The 21,303-nt window shown below is 41.7% G+C and overlaps 2 protein-coding genes across 3 annotated transcripts in view; one reads left to right on the plus strand and one right to left on the minus strand.

Moving 5' to 3' along the window:
* Nucleotides 1-2,896, plus strand: part of LOC143183714 (uncharacterized) — a 59,225-nt gene extending 56,329 nt beyond the window's left edge. For both annotated transcript variants that reach the window (XM_076385390.1, XM_076385391.1), the window contains exons 9-13: nt 359-520; nt 766-1,051; nt 1,620-1,857; nt 1,935-2,085; nt 2,491-2,896. In XM_076385390.1, the coding sequence (XP_076241505.1) occupies nt 359-520; nt 766-1,051; nt 1,620-1,857; nt 1,935-2,085; nt 2,491-2,751 (1,098 nt within the window). In that variant the 3' untranslated portion in view covers nt 2,752-2,896. The remainder of the gene's footprint in view (nt 1-358; nt 521-765; nt 1,052-1,619; nt 1,858-1,934; nt 2,086-2,490) is intronic.
* Nucleotides 2,897-15,617: 12,721 nt separating this feature from the next.
* Nucleotides 15,618-19,418, minus strand: LOC143183352 (uncharacterized). The gene has a single exon (XM_076384877.1). The coding sequence runs from the start codon at nt 19,416-19,418 to the stop codon at nt 15,618-15,620; it is 3,801 nt and encodes a 1,266-aa protein (XP_076240992.1).
* Nucleotides 19,419-21,303: the final 1,885 nt, after the last annotated feature.

The following is a 21,303-nucleotide window of genomic DNA, read 5'->3' on the forward strand; positions in this document are numbered from 1 at the left end:
GAACGTGACGACGGTTGCATAAAATACTGGCCCCTTCAAAAAGTTTGCGTCAATTTGCGATAGATATGGCCACTTTGAATTTCCAGTCACATCGGTCCGCTGGACCTGAGCGAAAAATCTTTCCAAGTTCTCAGTTTCATCCTCCTGGCGTGTCTGATCGAAAAATTCTTCGGAACATTCGTTTATATCAGTTCGCCAGGTGGTAATAGGTAACTAAGAAATTGGCATGTACTTTGTCGAATGAAATTGTAACTCTGAATGGAAAAGTTGAATATTCTTTGTATCAGAAACTAAGAATAAATTTGAGAGTGATGGGTAGTAGTTGGGAAGAATCTTTAAATGAATTTTGAAAATACAGGGGCCTGAAGAGGACCAAGATTGGAAGAGTAAAGATGATGAGTTGAGGATAAGTCGATTGAGGCAGCGCAGAGGTCGCAGTATAGTTCATCGAAGTCTGGAGGATAATTATGGCGCTGTGGTGGTGGCTAATCACGAAGCTCTTGCTCAATTTCTCGAACAGGTATTACAGAAATATTAAGTCTGTTAATATAAGTATATACGTACACACGAAAATCAAGAAAAACGAAATTGTAGTGAAGCCTTTGTGATGACCGTAGATATATAATCTTTGTAGTGGTTATCATAATTACTGTTTGAGTCGAGATATACGAGATTACTTGTGCATCGCAATCCTACGACAGTTGTTAAATCGTAGTACTAAAATTCCATGCATGAGAAGCACATTTCTTGTTCGATCTGTTGCAGCTGAACCAAACGCCTCAAGTGCCAGTGGGTTTGCGAGCCCTCAAAAACACGAATCCCTGTATAAGCCACTTCAGTCTCGATACTAATACGTCGATCACTGTCGGTCGAAGAATATTTTATTCGGCGACGTGGAACGAGCTGAACGTCACTTTATGCGTCGCCTTCGATCTGGCCACTCATGTGTCGAGGAAGGAATTTTATTTGGCACCTATAATCGAGTTCATGGACAGCGTGCCGCAGGAAATTACCGAGAAGGCGTACCTGCCGGGAAACAAGCAACTAGAAGGTACTTTATCCACCACCGTACCCGTACAGTTCATTTATCTGATAACGTTTTAAGAGCGTAAACACTGTTAGGATATTGGACACCGTAACCTATAACAGCTTCCACCACTATCTTACCCATTCTCTATTAATCGAAAAATCACGGCACAGATTCCTTCGAGTTCCTGCGTATCGGTTCAGACTTTCTCTTAGTATTTGCCACAATAACAGTACATACAACATTTTATCAAGTTTCACGAAACTCAGCGAATGCTTTTAAGCCTTTAATCCTCGTACATTATTGTCCGAAATACTGTGGGATTTTAAAGCCTTCGTTCCTATTAAAAATTCAAAGGGGTACTCGTTTACTCGTGTGAAAAATTGCTGCACTCTCTTCAGTAAATAGAGAACTATTAATCGAGCGTTTGTGGAGGTGGGGCAGTAGCTGTTACGATAGCTACGGGCAATACACATATGCATGCTAATCTCTCTTTATTGTTATTCGCTGTTTATTGCCTCGGTACGAAATTCTCTCTCCACATATTCAGTGGCTTTCGCGTAATAATGGATAATAAAAATAAAATTTCTAGCGACCATTTCTGTTCTGCCACGTCTACAAGTAAGTACGATACAATCGTTTGGTGGAGCAATTAAGGACATGCACGACGAGGGAACAGTCAGGGAAGCCTCGTTCGTGCTCCTCCAATTCGTCACCGCCTTAAAGAGCCTTCAAGCTCGGGGAATCGAGGAGTCCGCGAGGAGCTTGAACAACGTGGTTCTCTGCAGGGAGGACAAGGACGCCTATTACAGGCTCTATCTTCTTCAGGGGTCGGTAAACGCGTCGAAGAATCTCGTTTCATGTTCCCTCGAAATTGATTTACTCATTGCTCGGTAACGTTTGACAGATTGAACGTAGACACGAACGAGGAGCGTGAAGAGGAGAGGGTCTCTCTGTGCCAGTGCGCCCTTGTGGCGCTTCAGCAATTGAATTTGACGAACAGACTGCCGTTGATTCAGGAATTACTAATGAGGGAAAAGGCAGTCACTCTGTCTCAGGTAGGAGATTGAGATCTTCGACAACCTCTAAGGATTATAATCGAAATACATGTATAATATACATATACACTAAATAAGTATTTGAATACTTCCCTATTCTTGAAAATGCATAAAATATACTTCAAATAAAATCATCTAATACAATTTTAGTTACAGAATTTATCTCAGACAATTATTGTCTAAAGCTTACAAATATCGATGAGAACATTTAATATTAGTTAGAATAGATAAAAGAGTGTACTTTATGCATTTCCAGTAATCTGAAACTATCCAAATACTTATGCATGGTACTGTATCTTGTTCTGGTGCTTGAGAAAATTGTAGATAAATCAAGTTTCTATTAAACAAATCGATGATAAAAAGTTGAAAGCATCAAGAAATTAAAGAAAGCTATCTGTCCTTTAGGTAAAATCTGTATTGGAGTTTTCCTTATGGGGTCCAGCGGATGTGACCTTTGGTGGCCCACGCGAACGAGAGGTCACCCTCCAAAGGTGGCTCGATCTGGAAAGGGCGAACGTCTTACATGCCTTAGTCAGGACAAGGGCACCCCTCACTGTCACAGATGAATATCAATTATTATTCCTTGTTCGAACTAGTGCGAAAATTATGGGCGAAGCGTCGCTGTTATTGGACGAACAGCGAAACCTTTTATACCGTGTTCGTTAAAATATTTCTACCAATGGACAAATCGATGCCAAACGAAAGAGCGAACATAAACAAAATATATTTATTTGAAGTATGCTTGGAAGCTTTCAACGATTATGAATGTCGTTCGTGGGAGGTTTTGTAAAGAGACACGAGAAAGCGATAACAGCGAACGCGTTGGCAACTCGTTTTGTGAAATTTCAAAAATTTATCTTGATACACAAAGCGATGAAATGCACGCGTTATCGCGAAATGTTGGAGTTTAAGTATGTGCCAATGTTTGAATGAATCGTGATGCTCGATTGTTCGTTGAAAAGTTCTCGTGTGTATCATGTATAATTATTTTCGATCACCCTTAACAGCGAAAGCGTGTAATCTTATTAAATACTTGTATAAATAAATGCTCGATAACGATGCCTGGTTTATTGTTTCTTTCGTGCACAGCTTTTAGCAGATAACGCGATGTGTCTGATTACGAGAGAGTAAAATCATGTTAGCACGTGTTATGCAAGCAATGCTACGTGATTGTATGAGGAAATTGTAGATAGCACGTTCCGGTTGCAATGAGGACATAAACACAGGATGTAAACTTTCTCATAGATGAAGATCTCTTCTAGATATCAGAACTGAATTTATAATTTCTGTGTAACATAAATAGTATATCTCTTGTCACTTCAAAAACACCCCATACGAAACCTGCACCTGAAGCTATTTTCATTGGTCCCAGATTTTATTATTATTAACCCTTCCCTACATTGCCAATTTAAGTGTCAAAAAAAGCTTTTCATAACAGATTTGAGGAAAAAATACCAAAAGTTAAAAGCAGAGTGCATTTCAGCGAAAAAAACGATGAACTGCAAGTGAAACCAAATGTGAAACCTTGCTGCAAATTCATGTCACGGAATCATTTGTATCGCACGTAGACGTACAGGGGCAAATGCGTATCGACGATTTATCAATGTCACGAACTAGAATCCGTGCCAAATATCCGATGTAACAAATTCCATAATAACCACGCATGAAATCGAACGCATATTATCGCTAATGCAACAGCAACGCAATGTTTAGTCACTGAACCAATATTAGTGCTCGTGAGCAAAGTCACCATTTCGATCGACGAAGTAAGAAGTAGAGATGAGCTTAAGTATATTTGTGAATAATTTCTAATTGAACTGCATAAGTTCGAACACTTCACGAGTACTTTCAAGAAAAAGCAATGCTTGTAAGTTCACTCCAATCTAGACTCGAAAAGTTCGAACCCTTTATAAGTACTTTGACAAAATTAAACGGTACTTTGAAGTATAATCGAACCTTGATCAAAGGTTTGATTTCTGAGATTTGCTTCTGCGAAACATCAAAATGCTTCCAAGTACGTTTTCGAAATTTACAGATATTCATTCCAAGGTTCGAAAGCAGCTTGAATAGATTGAGTATATTACAAGTATAATCACTAAAACATTATTTCTTACGAGTAGTACATAGTCGAAACCTACGAAACGAAGCTTGGATATTCTGAAATTGGCTGAGATTCGTGAGTACATATTGAACTTGATCCCATCCCTAGTAAAAATCTGTTTTGTTCTGGAACAGGAGCCAGTCCTTTCGCGAGCTTTTAACGCGCCGCGGCTTACAGCTGGCCTTTTTCATCGGCGGAATTGGACCACGCAGGAATGTCTTGAGCATGGGCTTCGCATAGCGTCATAAACGTCCCCCGCGTTACTCGTGCACAATATGAAAACGAGTTTTTAATTAAACCTTATGAATTTAATGGCACAAAAGCGGCCGCGGCTCCGCTGGAAGCTCGCACCCGCGCCCGCGGACCGCATTTTTTAATAACTCGACGATTTAACGCGAAGACGTTGCGTTGTCGCGAATGTGCCGTGACTCGAATACGCGAGGATTTCCTGCATGCTCGAGCAATTTTCACTGGCGCTTTCGCGCAGGAAACCAAGGGAATTCGGCTCGCAATGCGGACCGTCTTAGCTGCCATGTCGTCTTCGCTTTAAGGCTGGATATAACGATGCTTCTGCGCCCTAATTTGGTAATAGTGTTGATAATACAATCGTTCTACCTTACGACCAGCACTGTAGAATTTCCATTAACCGAATTTCGAATATTCAAAATTTCTGTTATTTAGGGTTGCGCATATTGGATGGTCTACCCTTGCCAACAAGATTTTGGCTAAACGCACGAATACGAAGTTATTTAAAAATATTATAGTTTTCGAAAATGTGAAATGCTATCGTATGAAACTCATCTAAATTTTCTATATATTTTATGTTCATACGACAGTGACACGATTTTACATTTTAAAAATAATATATTTTTAAATAACGTCATATTATTATTTTTTTATCTTTATTATTTATTTCGTGGATAATAAAAGAAGCCTTTGTTGCGTTTAACTAAAAACTTTTCGTCAGGGGGAGTAATAACAACAAAAGTATTGTAGAACATCGATTAACACTCAAACAGTGAAATACTAGTATTTTTTTAAAGAGAATAAAGCTGACTATTAAGAGATGCTTGAAGTTTGAATTTTATTATACTTCGGTTAATTGAAGTTCTACTGTATTAAGTTTCTAGAGAATTGAGAATATCTATATAAATTGGCTATTACCTATTACATGTGAATGGTTTGACCTTTACATCCACGTAGTCCTATTTTAATTTTGGATTCTGGTTTGACGTTACTTGTGGATTTTGTGATACTATACGTAATCTGCCTATGTCTTATTTTAAATAAGTCAGAAGGATTAAACAGATTTTAGACTGAAAATCTGCGGATTAGGTTCTCGTAATCTCATCGAGGCGTTCTTGCTAGTAGTATGTATCAATTATTGGTAAGAGGTGGGTTTATCTGGCTTAAACGTCATAAATGTCCTACATTCTACTAAAATGCTCCTCGTTGCGCGTTGTTCTGATATTGTTAAACAAGAACGTGACTTATTCTCTTGACGATGTTCACAATTAATGATCTACGTTGGAAGGGAGTTTCAAAGAAACTTTTCAACGAAGTATTTAAGTTTTTCTCATTGAAATCTTGGAGATAGAACGCTGCAGAAGTTCTACCAAGTCGCATCGTTGATGCCCTTAAAGGAAATTCTCTCTTCAACGCCATCGATGTACAGATCAGGGAAAAGAGAAGAAGAAAATGGAATTACGAAAGATTCCTTCAATCAAAACGTACTCAATATATATTTTAAGATTATGAAGACTTCTACCATCGCAGAAACGGAGCAATTCGAATAATTGTATAAATTTTCATGGAAAAGATTTAAATTTAGTTATTCATTTATGTATTCATGAGTTTACATTCATAATCTTTTTAACTATATAATGAACTTTCTTCAAGCTTTATATCTGGACTTCAGAGCCAGTGACTTAATACACTTTGACTCTGGGCTTCAGAAACGTATTTCATTTGTCAGAAATGAAAGAGAATCTATGGTAAGTAAACATAAAAATCTTTGAAAAAAGCAGTAGTTAATAAGACAGAGGTCTTTGTTTCTTCAGAACTCGAGAGAAAGGAAAAAATTAATATGAAGAAAGAGAAGAAGAGTTTTTCATTTTCCTCTCGGCTACATCGCTGGTGCCACAATAAAACAACCACGTAATAGAGCTTTCAGATGCACCGAACTTCAGTTGTTAGCAGATACCATTGACAGACGAGATACCGAAAACAATAGCACATATTTTTGTTTGAGCTTTTAGCAACGAGACAGACGCGAAGAAAGCTCAATTGATAGAAGTTCAAGCCATCCAAAATTACATCCATTTTTATTAAAAGAAATGCAACGACAGTTTCAGTATGTTTTAAAATCGAAGATAATTTATTGATGAATACTCAAAGACACTCTCACTTTTTCGAGTAAAATAAAATATGTAAGCATTTACAAGGACTGTTCCTCGATAAACTGTAAATTTGTTGACTTGTCAATATTTTCAGTCAAAGGAGTTTATTGGAGATATGTAGAATTAATTTTCTTTCATTTTAGTTTTTTATTCTGCACGTAATCTACCCTTGCATGTTTCCATAATTTCAGAAAGCCATTATGTTTCAAGTATTCGTATTTTTAATTCTATAAACACTGCTCATTTGTTTAAAGATATTGTAAAATAAATCTCGTACATCACTCGGCGTTAAAAACTAGCCGTGAAAAATATATCTTTAAATAGAATGTAAAATATACATGTCTATCTTTTCAAACAAATAATCTAAATTTGAAAAATGCAGAGTAAGTTCACACATATAAATATTTTTCTGTAAATTAATAGAGCTTGTGTAATATGCGCGTTTCTTTCGCTTTTTTGGCTAGAATGATTGATCAGAAATGTTCCAGAGCAAAATTAGACCACTTTCCAAAGTGATTAAATAGTTTTGGGACAGCTATTAAGCAGCTATTATTATAGCACATCTACGTTTTATAAGCTGCTAAAGAATTAATGGCACTCGCATTAGTGTCAGCGAAATGTGACGTTAATTATACACTAGTGGCAAATCTTTTTTATATTTCACGTTTAATGAACATCTGTTAAGGGGTTTATGCGAAATCAGATTTTGCATAATTCAAGCAACATGGAGACCAGTTAAAACATTAACATTGTCAGAATACTATAGATTTAACCATATTGGAACTTCATGCATGGATGTACAGCCATAAATAAAGGTAACGCAGTCACATCGATATTTAATAAATGCGTATAATTTTAATGATACTGTGGGGAATTGTTTAACAATGTCAATACTAACATCGTTTACACAGAGCCGTTTTACGCTATCGTTGGTGGTTAATTACCGTTTCGAATTAGAGTTTAACAGCGCAAGTGGAAATATTCTCGGATGAAATACGCGTCTGTAAGAGATAAACATAGTTATCCTGTGTAATTTCAAATGGGAACAAAATGATATAGAACCGCGACACGGATATTAAAAGATGGAGAGTAATTGGTGACACAGGATAAAAAATAGGAGTTACAAGCGTGCAATGGGATTATTAAAAACGATTAATCAGGCGACATGAAAGAAAGAACAATAAAAGAAAAATCGTCTGTTACCTTCTACCACTTAACGAGAAGGTTACACATCGTCATTAAATTAAAAATTTGCTTTAAACCAGGCGACATAAAACCAATTTACAAATTTCTAAAATATTTTAGCTGTTTTAATACCAAACTTTATGCAACAGAATTTGCTTGGTTTAAAGTGTAAGTGGATATGATTTTTCTACATACTAAATTTTCTATCTCTAGAAGAATAATTACTTGAGATATATTCGATTTGTATACATTTTTAAAAAATGTTTTTAAAATTATATTTTGAAACAAAACCTAAGAATAAATTGCAAACTAAATTAGAGACTATTTAAGACCAACTCGACTTGTCAGGAGTTTTCGAAATTTCTATAGCAACCGCACGGTTTAACTCTGCCTTACGTAAATTATTCCGGTTTCAAATTAACGCCGTTCCTTTAAATTTCGTGAGAAAACGCGGGAAATTGTCGCCCGCGACACGGTCCACGATGAGGGTGCAAACGCTGTTAAATGTTTAGTGTCGTAAGCTTGATTTCCCTTCACGCGACGTGCTAGTTGCATCTCCTTCTCGTTAATTTGTCTCGTTGTTAACAGAGCTGGCCTCACACTGGCGCAAACCAGGCCAAACGTCTCAAAGATATAAACGAGTAAATTACGCAATCGCTGGGGTGTTCGAAATGGAAAATAAATTACTTGCTATAGGGTTGATTAGTTAGACATTATTCGTTTGTCCTTTGTGACGCAATGAATCACTTTCCGTTTTCTTCTCTCTAACATTACCTGCCATGTTCCTTCTGCTCTACAAAGATCAGAATTCCGTGAAAACGTAACATTTTAGTAGGTACATGCCTTCTATATGATGTGCCCATGTTCGAGCGCGAACAGCTTGTTGCGAGACAATAGCAAACGTTGGTTTCGTGTCGGCGCTAGAATCCGAGGAGCCGCGTAAGTTTTCAATTCGTACTCGGAACTACGGAAGGCCATTCAACTTTACAGCGTACCGTGGAAACTGTTCGAGGTAGTTTGTATCATTGTTGTATCATGCCGGAACTCGATATCATTGACAAATAAGAGGCCGTAGCGGCGCACTTGCGGTGCATGCGCCTGGCATATGACCTGGAAATTCGGAACCGCAACAGCGTTTTTGATGGCCGTGTGTTATTTATACAAGCTGCACCGTGAAATCTGTTGAAAGCTTCTACTGACACGTCTATCTCGCGATATTGACCTGATACGAGCCGTTATTACGGTTTTCCATTTGTTAACCGAATAAAATCTAGCGAGGAATGTTTCAAAAACTGGGCAAAAATGTAACCTTTGGTATTTTACGATCAAACGCTCCGAAGTAAATGTAACGGAAGAGATTTTGACTCTGGTTCGCGAGGCCTTGAAATTTCATTCCAATTGAACGAGTTTATTGATTGACGAATTACGTATATGAGTTACGAGTAGGTGTTCAATTTTGTTTAAAATTAATCCAGCTTGATATTGTTTCATTTCGATTTTCAACGACAGCGCACTTTTGCGTGTTCACTGTGCAAAGGGAAATAAAAAATATGTTATTAGAAGACTTGTATTCTTTAACCTTTAACTATTGGTACACTTCATGTGATATAATTTTTATTATTATTCTCATTTAAATATGAGAGAGAAGAGTACTCATTTCGTAAACGTTTAGTATTAATAGCTTTTAATGAAGGCCTTGTGTACCTTAAATTTAATTGTATTTGTATTCGTTAATTTGATGGATTAAATTAAAGGATTAAATTTCAGAATTAAATTATTTTAAATGGTTCATGCATATGCTACAAGTACCGAAAAGTTATTTAGCGAAATTCTGCTCAACAGAACCGTGGTAGTTTGCGTAATACATACACTTTATAATGATACAGAAAAGAATGAAAATTCGCTGGACGTAGAGCGCTGGTCTCGAAGGAATGAAGCAATGTTTCACACAGTCAAAATGTAAATGAACTCAACTACACAGCCCGCTACATTTCCATCTCAACATTAAATTATAATCGATTGTATTACAAGTATTACGCGGAGTCTCCAGAAATGGAATTCATTTAAGGCAATCATTTGATTTCCACTCTGCTCGCTGTCTTCAAATGAAATTGCCTTTGCAGAGGTCTAATTAAATGAGCAAACGACGTGACGACGGCGCTCTTTAGAGTCTGACGAAGCGGAAGGCCCTAACGCGTGAATCGGGACGAGCAGACATAATACATATTTCCCTTTTCCCTTCCATGACACGGGGATGACGTCTGCGACAGAAGTGGCGGTGCTCGTCGAAGACGTTGCTTTTAAGTAACTAGCGACGACGCGTACGACCTACATCTCACCGTGTAATCCCGCGAATTACATTGATTACAGGTACGAGGTAGTCGTCTGTGCCACGCGCTGCCCGCAATGCTATTCGCGTGCGAACCCACACGAGCACTCGCGCGTTTGTGTGTGCGAGGAACCGTGTATGGAAAGCACTAAAAGCCTCTTCCCAGTGCCAGGCAAACGCTCGCAGCCCCAACCGACTAGAACACCCTGGCACCTGTGACGTGCAGGGGGGAGCGCGTGCATAATGTATGCGTGCACAGCTATGCAGTCGACGCGAATCGGGATATTGTTCAATTTTTGATATTCGAACGCTGAATTAGTTTGGAACTAGCGAGAGGTGTTCCTACGGAAGCAATTTTTAGCATTCGTACTTGAGATCGCGTGGCAGGATGCGTTGGTAGGGGCTGATCTCATGAGGGAAAGTTGAATAAGAGAAGCTAATGTGAAGCAGGTGCTACGGGAGGAATGGAGATAGAAAGTGCTGTGACGTCTACTTTGCAAGTTCTTCAGGAACCTCGCTTATTTCTTAGTTGAAGCAATCGGCATTTTAGGACGGAAGATACCCTATTTGCAAGAGGGAAATACGATCTGCTTTTGATGGACAGTACCTGTACTTACGTCTTAAGGTCTGTGGAAGGAAAATCAGAGTTTTAACGAGAGATGCTATTTTGTTATGATAAAGACTACTTTGTATAAAGCTGTCACGAGATCATGTGTAAAGGTTTTTCCAAGCGAATATTTTTTTCTGTAACAGAAGCCCTCTGAATGAGTCCTCCACTACGGAATTCCCTTTGAGTTCTTTATATTATGCCCTCAGCGAAAGAAATTTCTTCGAAGGAAGGTAGCCAAGCGCTGCTGTCGTAAATGCAGATGGAGTGCATAATGGCCTATTCGGCAGAGAAATAATGAAGAAATTTTATTATCGAGACTTCCAGTGACGGCGACGCTTAAGAAATAATTCCAAAGATTAAGGCCCACTAATAAGCAGTTAAATATTTTTTATCGACGCTACTAGGCGCCCGACATAAACTAGGAATATAGTAGTCGGGTGTACTATCGAATAGGCTGGAAGGGAATTGTAAATCCAGGATATAAAATGCAAAAGATTCTGCTGGGCTATTTGTTTTCATCTTGATTAGAGATCCAGTCATTTCTATGGCTCGCAAGACTTATGGCTGAATTAATTTTCCATTCCCTTGACATAATTACGCGCCCTATCTGTCTTAGCGCAACAAATCTTAGCCTAGTGGTGCAACTCCGACGCGTATCGCGACAATAACGCGCATACGGGATGTGCCATAAAACGGGAAGATAAAGTTCTCATAAAGACGTCAAGCAAGTTGCGGTGAGCGTCTTAAAGTCACGGGCGTGGGTTACTATATCTTCGTTAGTATAGAAATAGCAAATTTCATCCCCATTCAACGGATCAAAGCATATAGTAGAAACACGAAGCAGACTTTCTATTTACCAAATGCACGTAGCCTCTGCTGCACGTTTGTACGTTAAATTTTACGAGCAATTGTATACATACAGACGTCGGTGGGGCAAACGAATATCGCGTTACGAGCCCCGCTTCCACAGTTCTTTTTCCCGTTACATAAAAATTCGTGGCATTTACATACCCGTGGAGACAGCTTCTTCGCTTGAACAGACGACGCTGCGGCAATCGGTTTCTCGTTTTCCCACCAAATTCAACCGGTTTCGAAGATAAACGACTTTAATGCCGGGTCGAGGTGCACTGTCGCAGCTGCGTCGAACTGCGCCCCGTATTTACCTGGAATCGTTATTTCAGATTTAGCGCGTTATTTCGTAAATTGCGCCGGAAAGGCGCGATAAATAATCAACACATGGGACTTAACGATCGGCGACTTCGACGAGGCGCCACCCTCCGTTTTCAGCCAGCGAACTCGTTCGCGCGAAACTTCGTGAGCGCGGAAAGGGGCACGGGGAACTCTGCTCGAATTTGTGTACATACCTTGAAAACGGCAGCATCGACGCCGTATAAATTTCGAAACGATGCTAATCGCGCGGCCCAATTTGTTTCGCGTATCGTGACACAGTTGCGTCGTAAACACCGTAAAAGATATCGCGATACGAGATTACATGCTAATTACTACCGTTGTTTATAGCTGTGATCAATTTTCGGGTTGGCGGTAGAAGTGGGTGGAATAGAGGAGCTCGGTTCCTTTCGTTTCATGATTCGTTTAAGTCTGGCGGGCGATCTTAGATTAAGCAGCTTTAGATGAGGGCGGTGAAAAGAGTACAAGTAAAGTTCTCCCTTCTCAGACTCATTTAAAGTTCACTGAAGGCTCGAGTACTAAACTCCTAAGAAAGTGGTAGGCAGAACTTACGAGATTTATTTTCCCAAAAAATCTCAATTTATATCTTCTTCCGAACATTATGACCTATTTTTAACTAAATCTTCAGCTTCTCGATTCGCAATCAACCGGAACGAAGGAAAATTCATTGAATTCTCGACGCGAAATTGCCACTTGAACGTCTTCAGAATCTCGAGAGGGCGGTGGGATTGCATCGAGGGGCAAGAAACGAGCAAGGCAGTGATCCCATAGATCAGTGTACGTTTTCGACACGTGTCCCTGGCATGCATGGTATTTCCTTCGATAAAAACACCCTTTTCGACGTTTCGGGGGAATTCTTTGCCACTTCTTGGGCTCGCTACGCGTCTCGATCGACTGCTGTGAACAGTTGGAGGAGCGTTCGAAGAATACTAACGTGCCACGATAACAGAGGAGCGAGCATCTGCGCCCAATAAGTGCTTGCGAAAGCATTTGTGTACAAGCCCCGAGCATCTGGCCTGGCACGCCTGGCCCACGACAGCGTACGTTTCATCAATTTTTATCCAAATCTCGTCGTTCGTGGACCGTTCGCAGTTGCTTGGGCCACTGGTTGATTTTTATTCATGAAAACATTTTAAATTCGAATGGTAAAATCGACAGGCTGCTATCGCGTCGCTCGCCATAGCACTTTTCCCTCCCTTTCTTTCTTTCCCTCTAACCTTTATGTGTTCACAGGGCACGAGAAGCACCGCGATCGTTTCCCCGTTTCCGTGAAAAGATTCGATATCGACTAACTTTCCTCTCCGCTTTGAAAGCTTGTGTAACACGTGGCTCAAACAGATACACACAATCGTGGGCGAGCACAGTAGAGAAATCCTTGCGCTGTGTGGCGCAGGTAAGTCGTTTATCTCACGAAATGGCTGACTTTCATCGCGACAACGAGAAACCGATTACCTCTGGATTTCTGCAATGGTCGTAACTGCACCAGAAAGTTTACTTAAGGTCGATCGTTTTCGAAAACGAAGTCTACTATTTAACTATTTGTGCCATGTGTATTTAAGTATAGACTTGTTGAAATCGGCTACGATATTGGAAACGGTTTTCGATGCTGTTTGCTGCAGCCCTTTTGGAAACTAAGCTTTCGCAAATATTCCTGGTTCTCGACGTAGAAGAGCCTCGTTCGCAGGTGGCCACTCGAAACTTGGATCATCATCAGGGCGACCAACCCAGGGGATCGGACGAAGGCGATCCTTAAAAAGCGATAACAGCGTCGCGAGTGGATAGCTCCATCGGTTCGTTTGTCTGATAAAACATGCTCGAGCGTAACGATCCGCGGTGCGCTCATTAAAATTAATTGACTTTCCGGGGGAGGTGAGGAACCGACTCCTGTCAGATGATTCCATTATGGAAGTTTGGGTGAAAAGTTTCGACGCTGTCCCAAGGAAAAACAAGAAAAACTCGAGCGATCGTCTGACGGAAATTTGACATCGAATTCGAATTCGCCGTGGGACTTTCGTGAATTTACGGGCGCGTTTCGACAGTCGTGAAACGAAAGGTTAATTAACCTGTAGCCACAAAACATATCATGCAATTAAACGATCCCCCTTCGCCCTCCATTAATACAGCAAGTACCCTGCAGCGTATAATGAAAGCCCGCCGAAATTTTCAGCTGCCTCGACGGACCCCGTTGCCGTGGGAACATCGAAACTCGCTCGCGAGATTTCAATTACGCGAACGGCCCGTACTTTTAATGCTGGGGTAAAGGAAGGTTAATTAAGCGGTCAGCTTGACCGTATCATGATATTAAACGTTCCTACTTGGGTTTTCGGGCGCAAAGGCAACCACTGATTCCGCGTGAAACTCTTAATGTGTAATGTACGCTGTGTTTATATCAATACTACTTCATTTACGAGCCGTAATTCCTATTGGACAAAGTGTTGGACTGAACGCCACTTCGTTACCATCGTTTCGCTGATGAGAAAATAGTAGAAATTTTAATGGGTAAAATTGAGCATCGATTGATGAGTAGTTTTCAACGTGAATAGGTAATGAATGGAATAAAATAATTATTAGAGAGATGCATTGCATTGAACTGTTATTACGAGTGAAAAGTGGAAATTATTGGCGGAACCAATGCTTTCCAGATAATTAATAGTGAATAATTTGTTGAGAGTGATTTGATGAGAAAGATTGAATTATAATAAGTTTGCGAGCAGAAGAAAGTAATGTGTACGGTTCGCGATTTCGTCTCGCGAATCTCGGGTTGTCACTCGCCAAGTTAATATTGAGTAACTGTTTCAAATTACTTCGGATAGACCTCGACGATAAAGTGTAAAATGACTAAAAGATGGAAGAGTCCGATTCGATGACTCGTTAAGTTAAAAAATCGACAAGTCCGAACGATGACTTGCGATCCCCTGTCGTTACGTTAGAAATCAACTCGTCCGAATGCCGACGTGTTATCTTCTGTTTTGAAATCAACTAGTCCGAATGACGACGTTTGATCTTCTGTTTCGATTTTTTCGGAGTTCGCTCTTCATCCCCTTACAACCCCCAAAACGCCCGACTCTAAGGGCGTCACCGATTTTGCACGATGAAACAAAAATCGATATTAATTGGCCTTCGACCGAAAGAAGGACGATCCTCCTTGTCACCCTGGCGGGGCAAAAGAACCGCCCCCGATCTCCTCGCGATGAAGGTGGAGGAGACCTCGCCTTCATGTCGAAGGCCGCGAAGATTGGGGAGGAAGAACGAACCCCGGAATAGCGTGGCTCGAGCGGGCCCACGCGCGTATTTTCCGAATCTTTTTATGGCCGTATTGTCCCGCTAGTCAGCTCCGATCCTACAAGTCCGAAAAGGATGAGCTGGCGAAGGCACCGATTGCGGGGCAATACGGCCTTCGATGGTTATTAGGGAGGAACACTCCGCTCGAAGAAAGCACGAAATTACTTTATTCGGCCAGATGTGGATTTTTAGAAATATGAATGAATAAGCAAGTCCTTAAAGAATTCGGATTTCCACATCTGGCAGCAATAAATGCGTTTGCCTCTTCGAACGGAACATGCTCCCCCCGTTGATCAATTAAGTTGATCAATACCTTACTCGATATTCTACAATAAATCGGAACTCGAACGGTCGTTCCGTTATGCAATGTTAAACGGCGTATAATACAAAAATATTATTAATATTACTTATCGCTAAAATATCGACTAATAATTGTCTTTATCCTGATGTCACATTGTGGATTGGAAGGGGTGCCAGACGTTTAACGTTTCGACGGTAAATTCCGGTTGACGTCTGAACGGTGACCGTACGAATGATGCCATCTTCGCCCGGATGGACCTCGATGATTCGCCCGAGATTCCATTGCAGCGGTGGCAGATGATCGTCCTTGAGAACGACAATGGTTCCCATTTTGATTTCGTGCGAACCCTTTGTCCACTTATGTCGAACGTTTAAGTGGTTAATGTATTCCTTGTACCACCTTGACCAAAAATCTTGTTTCACCTTTTGGATGTGCTGCCAATTTGACAGCCGATTCGTCGGTGTAGATGTGAAATCAGCTTCTGGCAAGCTCGTTAATGAAGCGCCGATCAAAAAATGTCCAGGAGTCAGAGCGACTGGATCGTTTGGGTCAGATGATAAAGGAGTTAAAGGACGGGAGTTCAGGATAGCCTCGATTTCTGTCACAAAAGTAGTAAATTGTTCGTACGTGAATAATTCTTCACCGACGACCCGCTTCAGGTGATGCTTAAACGATTTCACGGCTGCTTCCCATAACCCGCCGAAATGAGGTGACAAGGCTGGCATGAAATGCCAAGAGATTTCTTTTTCATCAAGAAATCGACGCATCCCTTTGTCGTCGCGTAGGGTTTCGTGAAGCGCGGTCAATTCATTCTGAGCGCCAATAAAATTTGAGCCGTTGTCAGAGTAGACATTACGACAAATTCCTCGTCGTGCGATGAATCGTTTTAACGCGGCGAGAAAAGCTTCGGTCGTTAGATCGCTCACGACTTCTAAATGAATAGCCTTTGTAGCGAAACAAATAAATACCGCGACGTAAATCTTAATTCGCGTACGGTTTCGATAACGCTTTTCTTTTATGTAAAAAGGTCCACAATAATCGACACCGCAATTGTGGAACGGTCGAGTTTCGGTGATTCGATTAGCTGGCAGATTACCCATTACGTAATTTACCGTAGGTGGGTTGACGCGAAAACACTTGACGCAATGCCGGACGATTTTACGTGTAATGTTTTTACCATCGATAGGCCAATACTGCAGTCGTACGGTGTACAGTGTTGATGTTATGCCTGCGTGATAATTTTGTACATGTGCTCGACGAATAATTAATTCCGTGACATGATTATTTTTCGGCAATAGAATTGGATGTTTCTGAGAAAACGGTAAATTTGAATTTCGAAGTCGGCCTCCGACACGCAAAATTCCCTTATCATCTAGAAATGGATGCAACGATAAAAGCTTGCTCTTCGGATGTAATTCTGTATTGGCCTTTAAATTTTGAATGTCCGATGAAAATGTCGATGCTTGAACTGTGCGAATGATACAGTCGTTTGCATTTCGGATTTCATCGATTGTAAGAGGTCCGGTTTTCCGGTTACGAAATCTAAAACAATATGCGATTATCCGACGGAGTTTGACAATACAAGAAAACCGGTTAAAAATCTGGTCGCTAGTTTCGGTGGTTGTTGCTAAGCACGTGATTTTTCGCGATTCCGGAACGTCTGACGATGACTCGAACACAGATTCTGGCCAATCCGATTCAACGCTAGTGAGCCAATTAGGTCCGCAGTACCAAAGTTTGTTGGTCAAGAATCTTGATGCCGTGATCCCTCGCGATGATAAGTCGGCCGGGTTGTCATTAGATCGAATATGTCGCCAAATTGAAACCTCCGTTTTCGTTTGGATTTCTGCAACTCGATTTGCGACAAACGTTTTCAATGTACCCGGTGGCCTTTGTAACCAATTCAACACAATAGTTGAATCTGTCCACAGACATACGCGATCGATGTTGCAATTTAACGCTTCGCGGACCGATACATACAGTGACGTTAAGAGGGTAGCGCCGCATAATTCCAATCTTGCGAGACTGACAGTCTTCAAAGGTGCGACTCGCGATTTCGCACACAGCAGACTTGATTTTATATGACCTCGCTTATCGATGGATCGAACGAAAAAGCACGCGCTATATGCGCGTTCGCTAGCGTCGCAAAATCCGTGTAACTCGACTCGGTGACCCATGCGTTGCGCAACATGACGTTCGAATGTTACGTTATTTAATCGCTGAAGTTCCTCTTCGTAAGTTGTCCATTCCGTATGGAGGTTGGTCGGTAAAGACTCGTCCCAGTCGAGTTTCAGTTGCCAAAGTCGTTGCATGAAAATTTTTGCCGTGATGGTAATCGGTCCGAGCAAACCTAGAGGGTCAAAAATCTTCGCAATTGACGACAGTACGGTACGTTTCGTGTGTTTCTTCGACGATGGGAGATTAACCGAATAATTAATCGAATCTTGGCGTGCGTTCCACGTGATTCCAAGCGTTTTGATTCCATCGATTTCCCCGAAGAACTTGGGATGTATCTGATCTTCAGACAATCCTGATAGTAGGCGTGGGTCGTTCGATACCCATTGACGAATATTAAGGCCTCCACGTTGAAGGAGATCGATTATCTCGTTTCGTAATCCTAATGCTTCATCGTAGGATGATGCGCCGGTCAGAAGATCGTCCACGTATAGATCCTGCTTCAGGATACTGGCAGCCTTCGGACAGCTGTTTCTCTCATCGTCCGCGAGCTGATGTAAACATCGGATAGCGAGGAATGGAGCCGATGAAAGTCCGAAAGTGACAGTATTTAATTGATAGGTTGATATCTCGTTGCGATCGTTCCTCCACAAAATCCGTTGATAACGCCGATCTTCTGGTCGTACGATGAATTGTCGGTACATCTTCTCTATATCACCGGTTATCACGTATGCGTGTATACGAAACCGTAATAATAAAGAAAAAATATCGTCCTGGATGGTAGGACCCACGAGTTGCGTATCGTTTAATGATATTCCGGAGGTGGTTTTCGCTGAGCCGTCAAAAACTACCCGAATCTTCGTCGTTGAACTCGTGGGTTTCATGACCGCGTGGTGAGGCAGGTAGAACTCGGGTGCGTCAGGTGCGTCTACCTGGCTCATATGGCCAAGTGCAATATACTCTTGAATAACGGCTGAGTATTCTTGCATCAAATCAGGGTTGCGTAGAAACTTGCGTTCTAATGCTAAGAATCGATTCAACGCGTGCGATCGTGAATCTCCCAGATTCTCTTTATTTCCGTTGAACGGCAGTGCAACAACATAACGTCCTGTTAAGTCGCGTCGAACGTGGGTCGAAAAATGTTTTTCGCAAAGCTGTTCTTCCGTGGAGAAATGCCGCTGTCGTGGACCTTCTTCAATTTCCCAAAACTGTTTCAGGTCGAAGTTCACCGCGGTGACGAATGTCTTCCGAGTTGTCCGTGGTTGGATGGCTGGAACACTCCCCCCGATGATCCATCCCAGTTGCGTCTTTTGTAAGACGAGAACCTCGTCGCAATGTTGGTTGAGATGGATTTGCCCGATGCTTAGACAGGTCAAAGTCGGACCTGTGCCGATAAGCATGTCGATGGCTGCGGGTTTATGAAAATTCGGATCTGCCAACTTTATGTTAGCCGGGATCTGAATCGTCGTTCGATTAATTTGTACGTTTGGCAACTGACTCGAAATCCGCGGGATTACAAAAAAAGTCAGGCTGCGTTGATAATTCGATGTCCGTGACTTGATTGTTGCTTGAACGAGTTTGCTCGTGACGGTATTCAACTCGTTCAATGTTTCGATGGCCACGTTGAGCTTCTTTGTGGGAAGCCGTAATTTTGCCGCAAATTTTTCGGTGATAAAATTTGCGTTTGAGCACGTGTCCAACAGGGTCCTACCTTCGATTAACCGTTGGTCGCGATCGAAGACGGTAACGATGGCGGTAGGCATTACTCCGTGGGTCGATCCCTCGGCGCTAGACGTACTCTTGGACGCGAAAATTCGGGGACTGTTGATTGTTTGGTCTAGTCACGAGTGTTGCTGAGACGGGGATGCTGATCGCGACGCTGCATCATAATGCAATCGCGTGTTATGCATTTGGTTACAGACGCGACATTTGCCTGCTTTGCATTCCTCGGTCGTATGATCGTCCAGCAAGCAATTAAGACATAATCGAGCCTTTCGCGCTGCCTCAATACGTTTTTCGATTGGGAGGCTTACAAACATTTTACAATTAAATGTCGCATGCGGTCCATTGTTGCAGATTTTACAATTGTCTGTTGCTTGTGTTCCGAGTTTCTGCGATTGTGCAGCTCGCGTTTCTACACGTCGCAAATTTGACGGTTGTGAGTTCGCGGTGGTAACAAACGTCTGTTGGCGTTGATTTAATCGCGATGATGACGGTGGAGGATTACGCATGCGATTTGTTTTTACCGACGTTATCGGTGTTCGCTCGTGGTTCTTAAACGCGTCCGATTTAAAATTCGATGTGTGCTTCGCATACGACACAGATTCGTAATCCTTGCACTGATGCGACGTTATGTGCAAGAACTTAAAAATGTCCTCAATTTTGGGTACCTTAGTATCGGATAGCGTTCGCTCCCAGGTCTTGCGCGTTTCCTTCGACATCCGCGAAATTACGATACTCACGAGGATATCATTACCGATATCTGCCCACGAACGTCCCAAGGCTTGCAACGAACGCACGTGAAGTTGCATATAACTTGCGAGATCTCGAACCGATTCCGATGAATCGTCTGTCATCATGGGAGTATCGCGTAAGAGCGCGGCGTGACGCAGAACGAGAGCACGCTTGTTGTCGTATATCTCGACCAGATGTTTCCACGCGGCTTCGTAATTATCCTCGCTAATAGTAAATGCGCCGATAGCTATTTCGGCTCTTCCGGAAAGAGACAGTCGTAAATAATTTAGTTTTTGTATATTACTCAATCCGGGTTGCGAATGGATCATCGTATTGAACGCATCCTTAAACGTTACCCACTTTTCGATGCGGCCGTCGAACTTGGGTAAGTCGATTTTCGGTAGACGAACCGGTAAGGAAAACGATGAGCCGGACGGCGCTGGGGAATCACGTACGGATGAATATCGTTCCGGAATATTCGACGCATCTTGCAATGACCTTTGTAAAACGATCGCGGCTGCTAATGCATCATCGTATGCATTCATCACATCTTCGCGCTCGCTCTCTATTTCTTCGAAATTGTCTTCAAGCAGAACTAACTCGTCTATATTCGCATTGAACGCCGTAAACAAATTCCGTAATCGTTCGATCCGCTCTTGTAATTTTACACGTTCTTTCTCCGAATCCATGTATTTCTCGACAAAATTACTTAAGGACGTAACTTGTGCCTTGAAATACTTTCGTTTCTGTTTCAAGTCACGTATGCGTTTGGTGACTTGGTTAGCATTTGCCTCAAGGTTAGCGGTCGCCATGATTTAAGCAAAAATCGAGGTAAGGACAGAGGAAGGAATCAAAAACGAAAAGGTGTCGATCGGTACTTCGTGATTACGAGCCTACCTTGACGTAGTCTTGCCTGGTTGCACTGATGCCGAACGTTGGTGCAGACGATGACTCCAAGCGAATGGATGATTTAGCTTCCTCAATCCCAATGTCCAATAAGTCCGGTGGGTTGAACTCGATTGTCCGAAGTTGACTTCTCGAAAGCGTCCAAGTCGACTTGACTTTCAACCCAGTGATGTCCAGACAAATGTTCAATCACCTTTACACTTTAACTCGTTCACTGTGCACATCCAGCAGGTCGTATCCGGCTCGAAGGACCATAATATGTACGGTTCGCGATTTCGTCTCGCGAAT

This window comes from Calliopsis andreniformis, chromosome 9, assembly GCF_051401765.1.
Source record: "Calliopsis andreniformis isolate RMS-2024a chromosome 9, iyCalAndr_principal, whole genome shotgun sequence".
Classification (NCBI taxonomy): Eukaryota; Metazoa; Arthropoda; class Insecta; order Hymenoptera; family Andrenidae; genus Calliopsis; species Calliopsis andreniformis.

What these genes read in the sequence shown, in the direction of transcription:
- LOC143183352 (XM_076384877.1), bottom strand. Translation starts at nt 19,418, where the DNA reads ATGCCTACCGCCATCGTTACCGTCTTCGATCGCGACCAACGGTTAATC.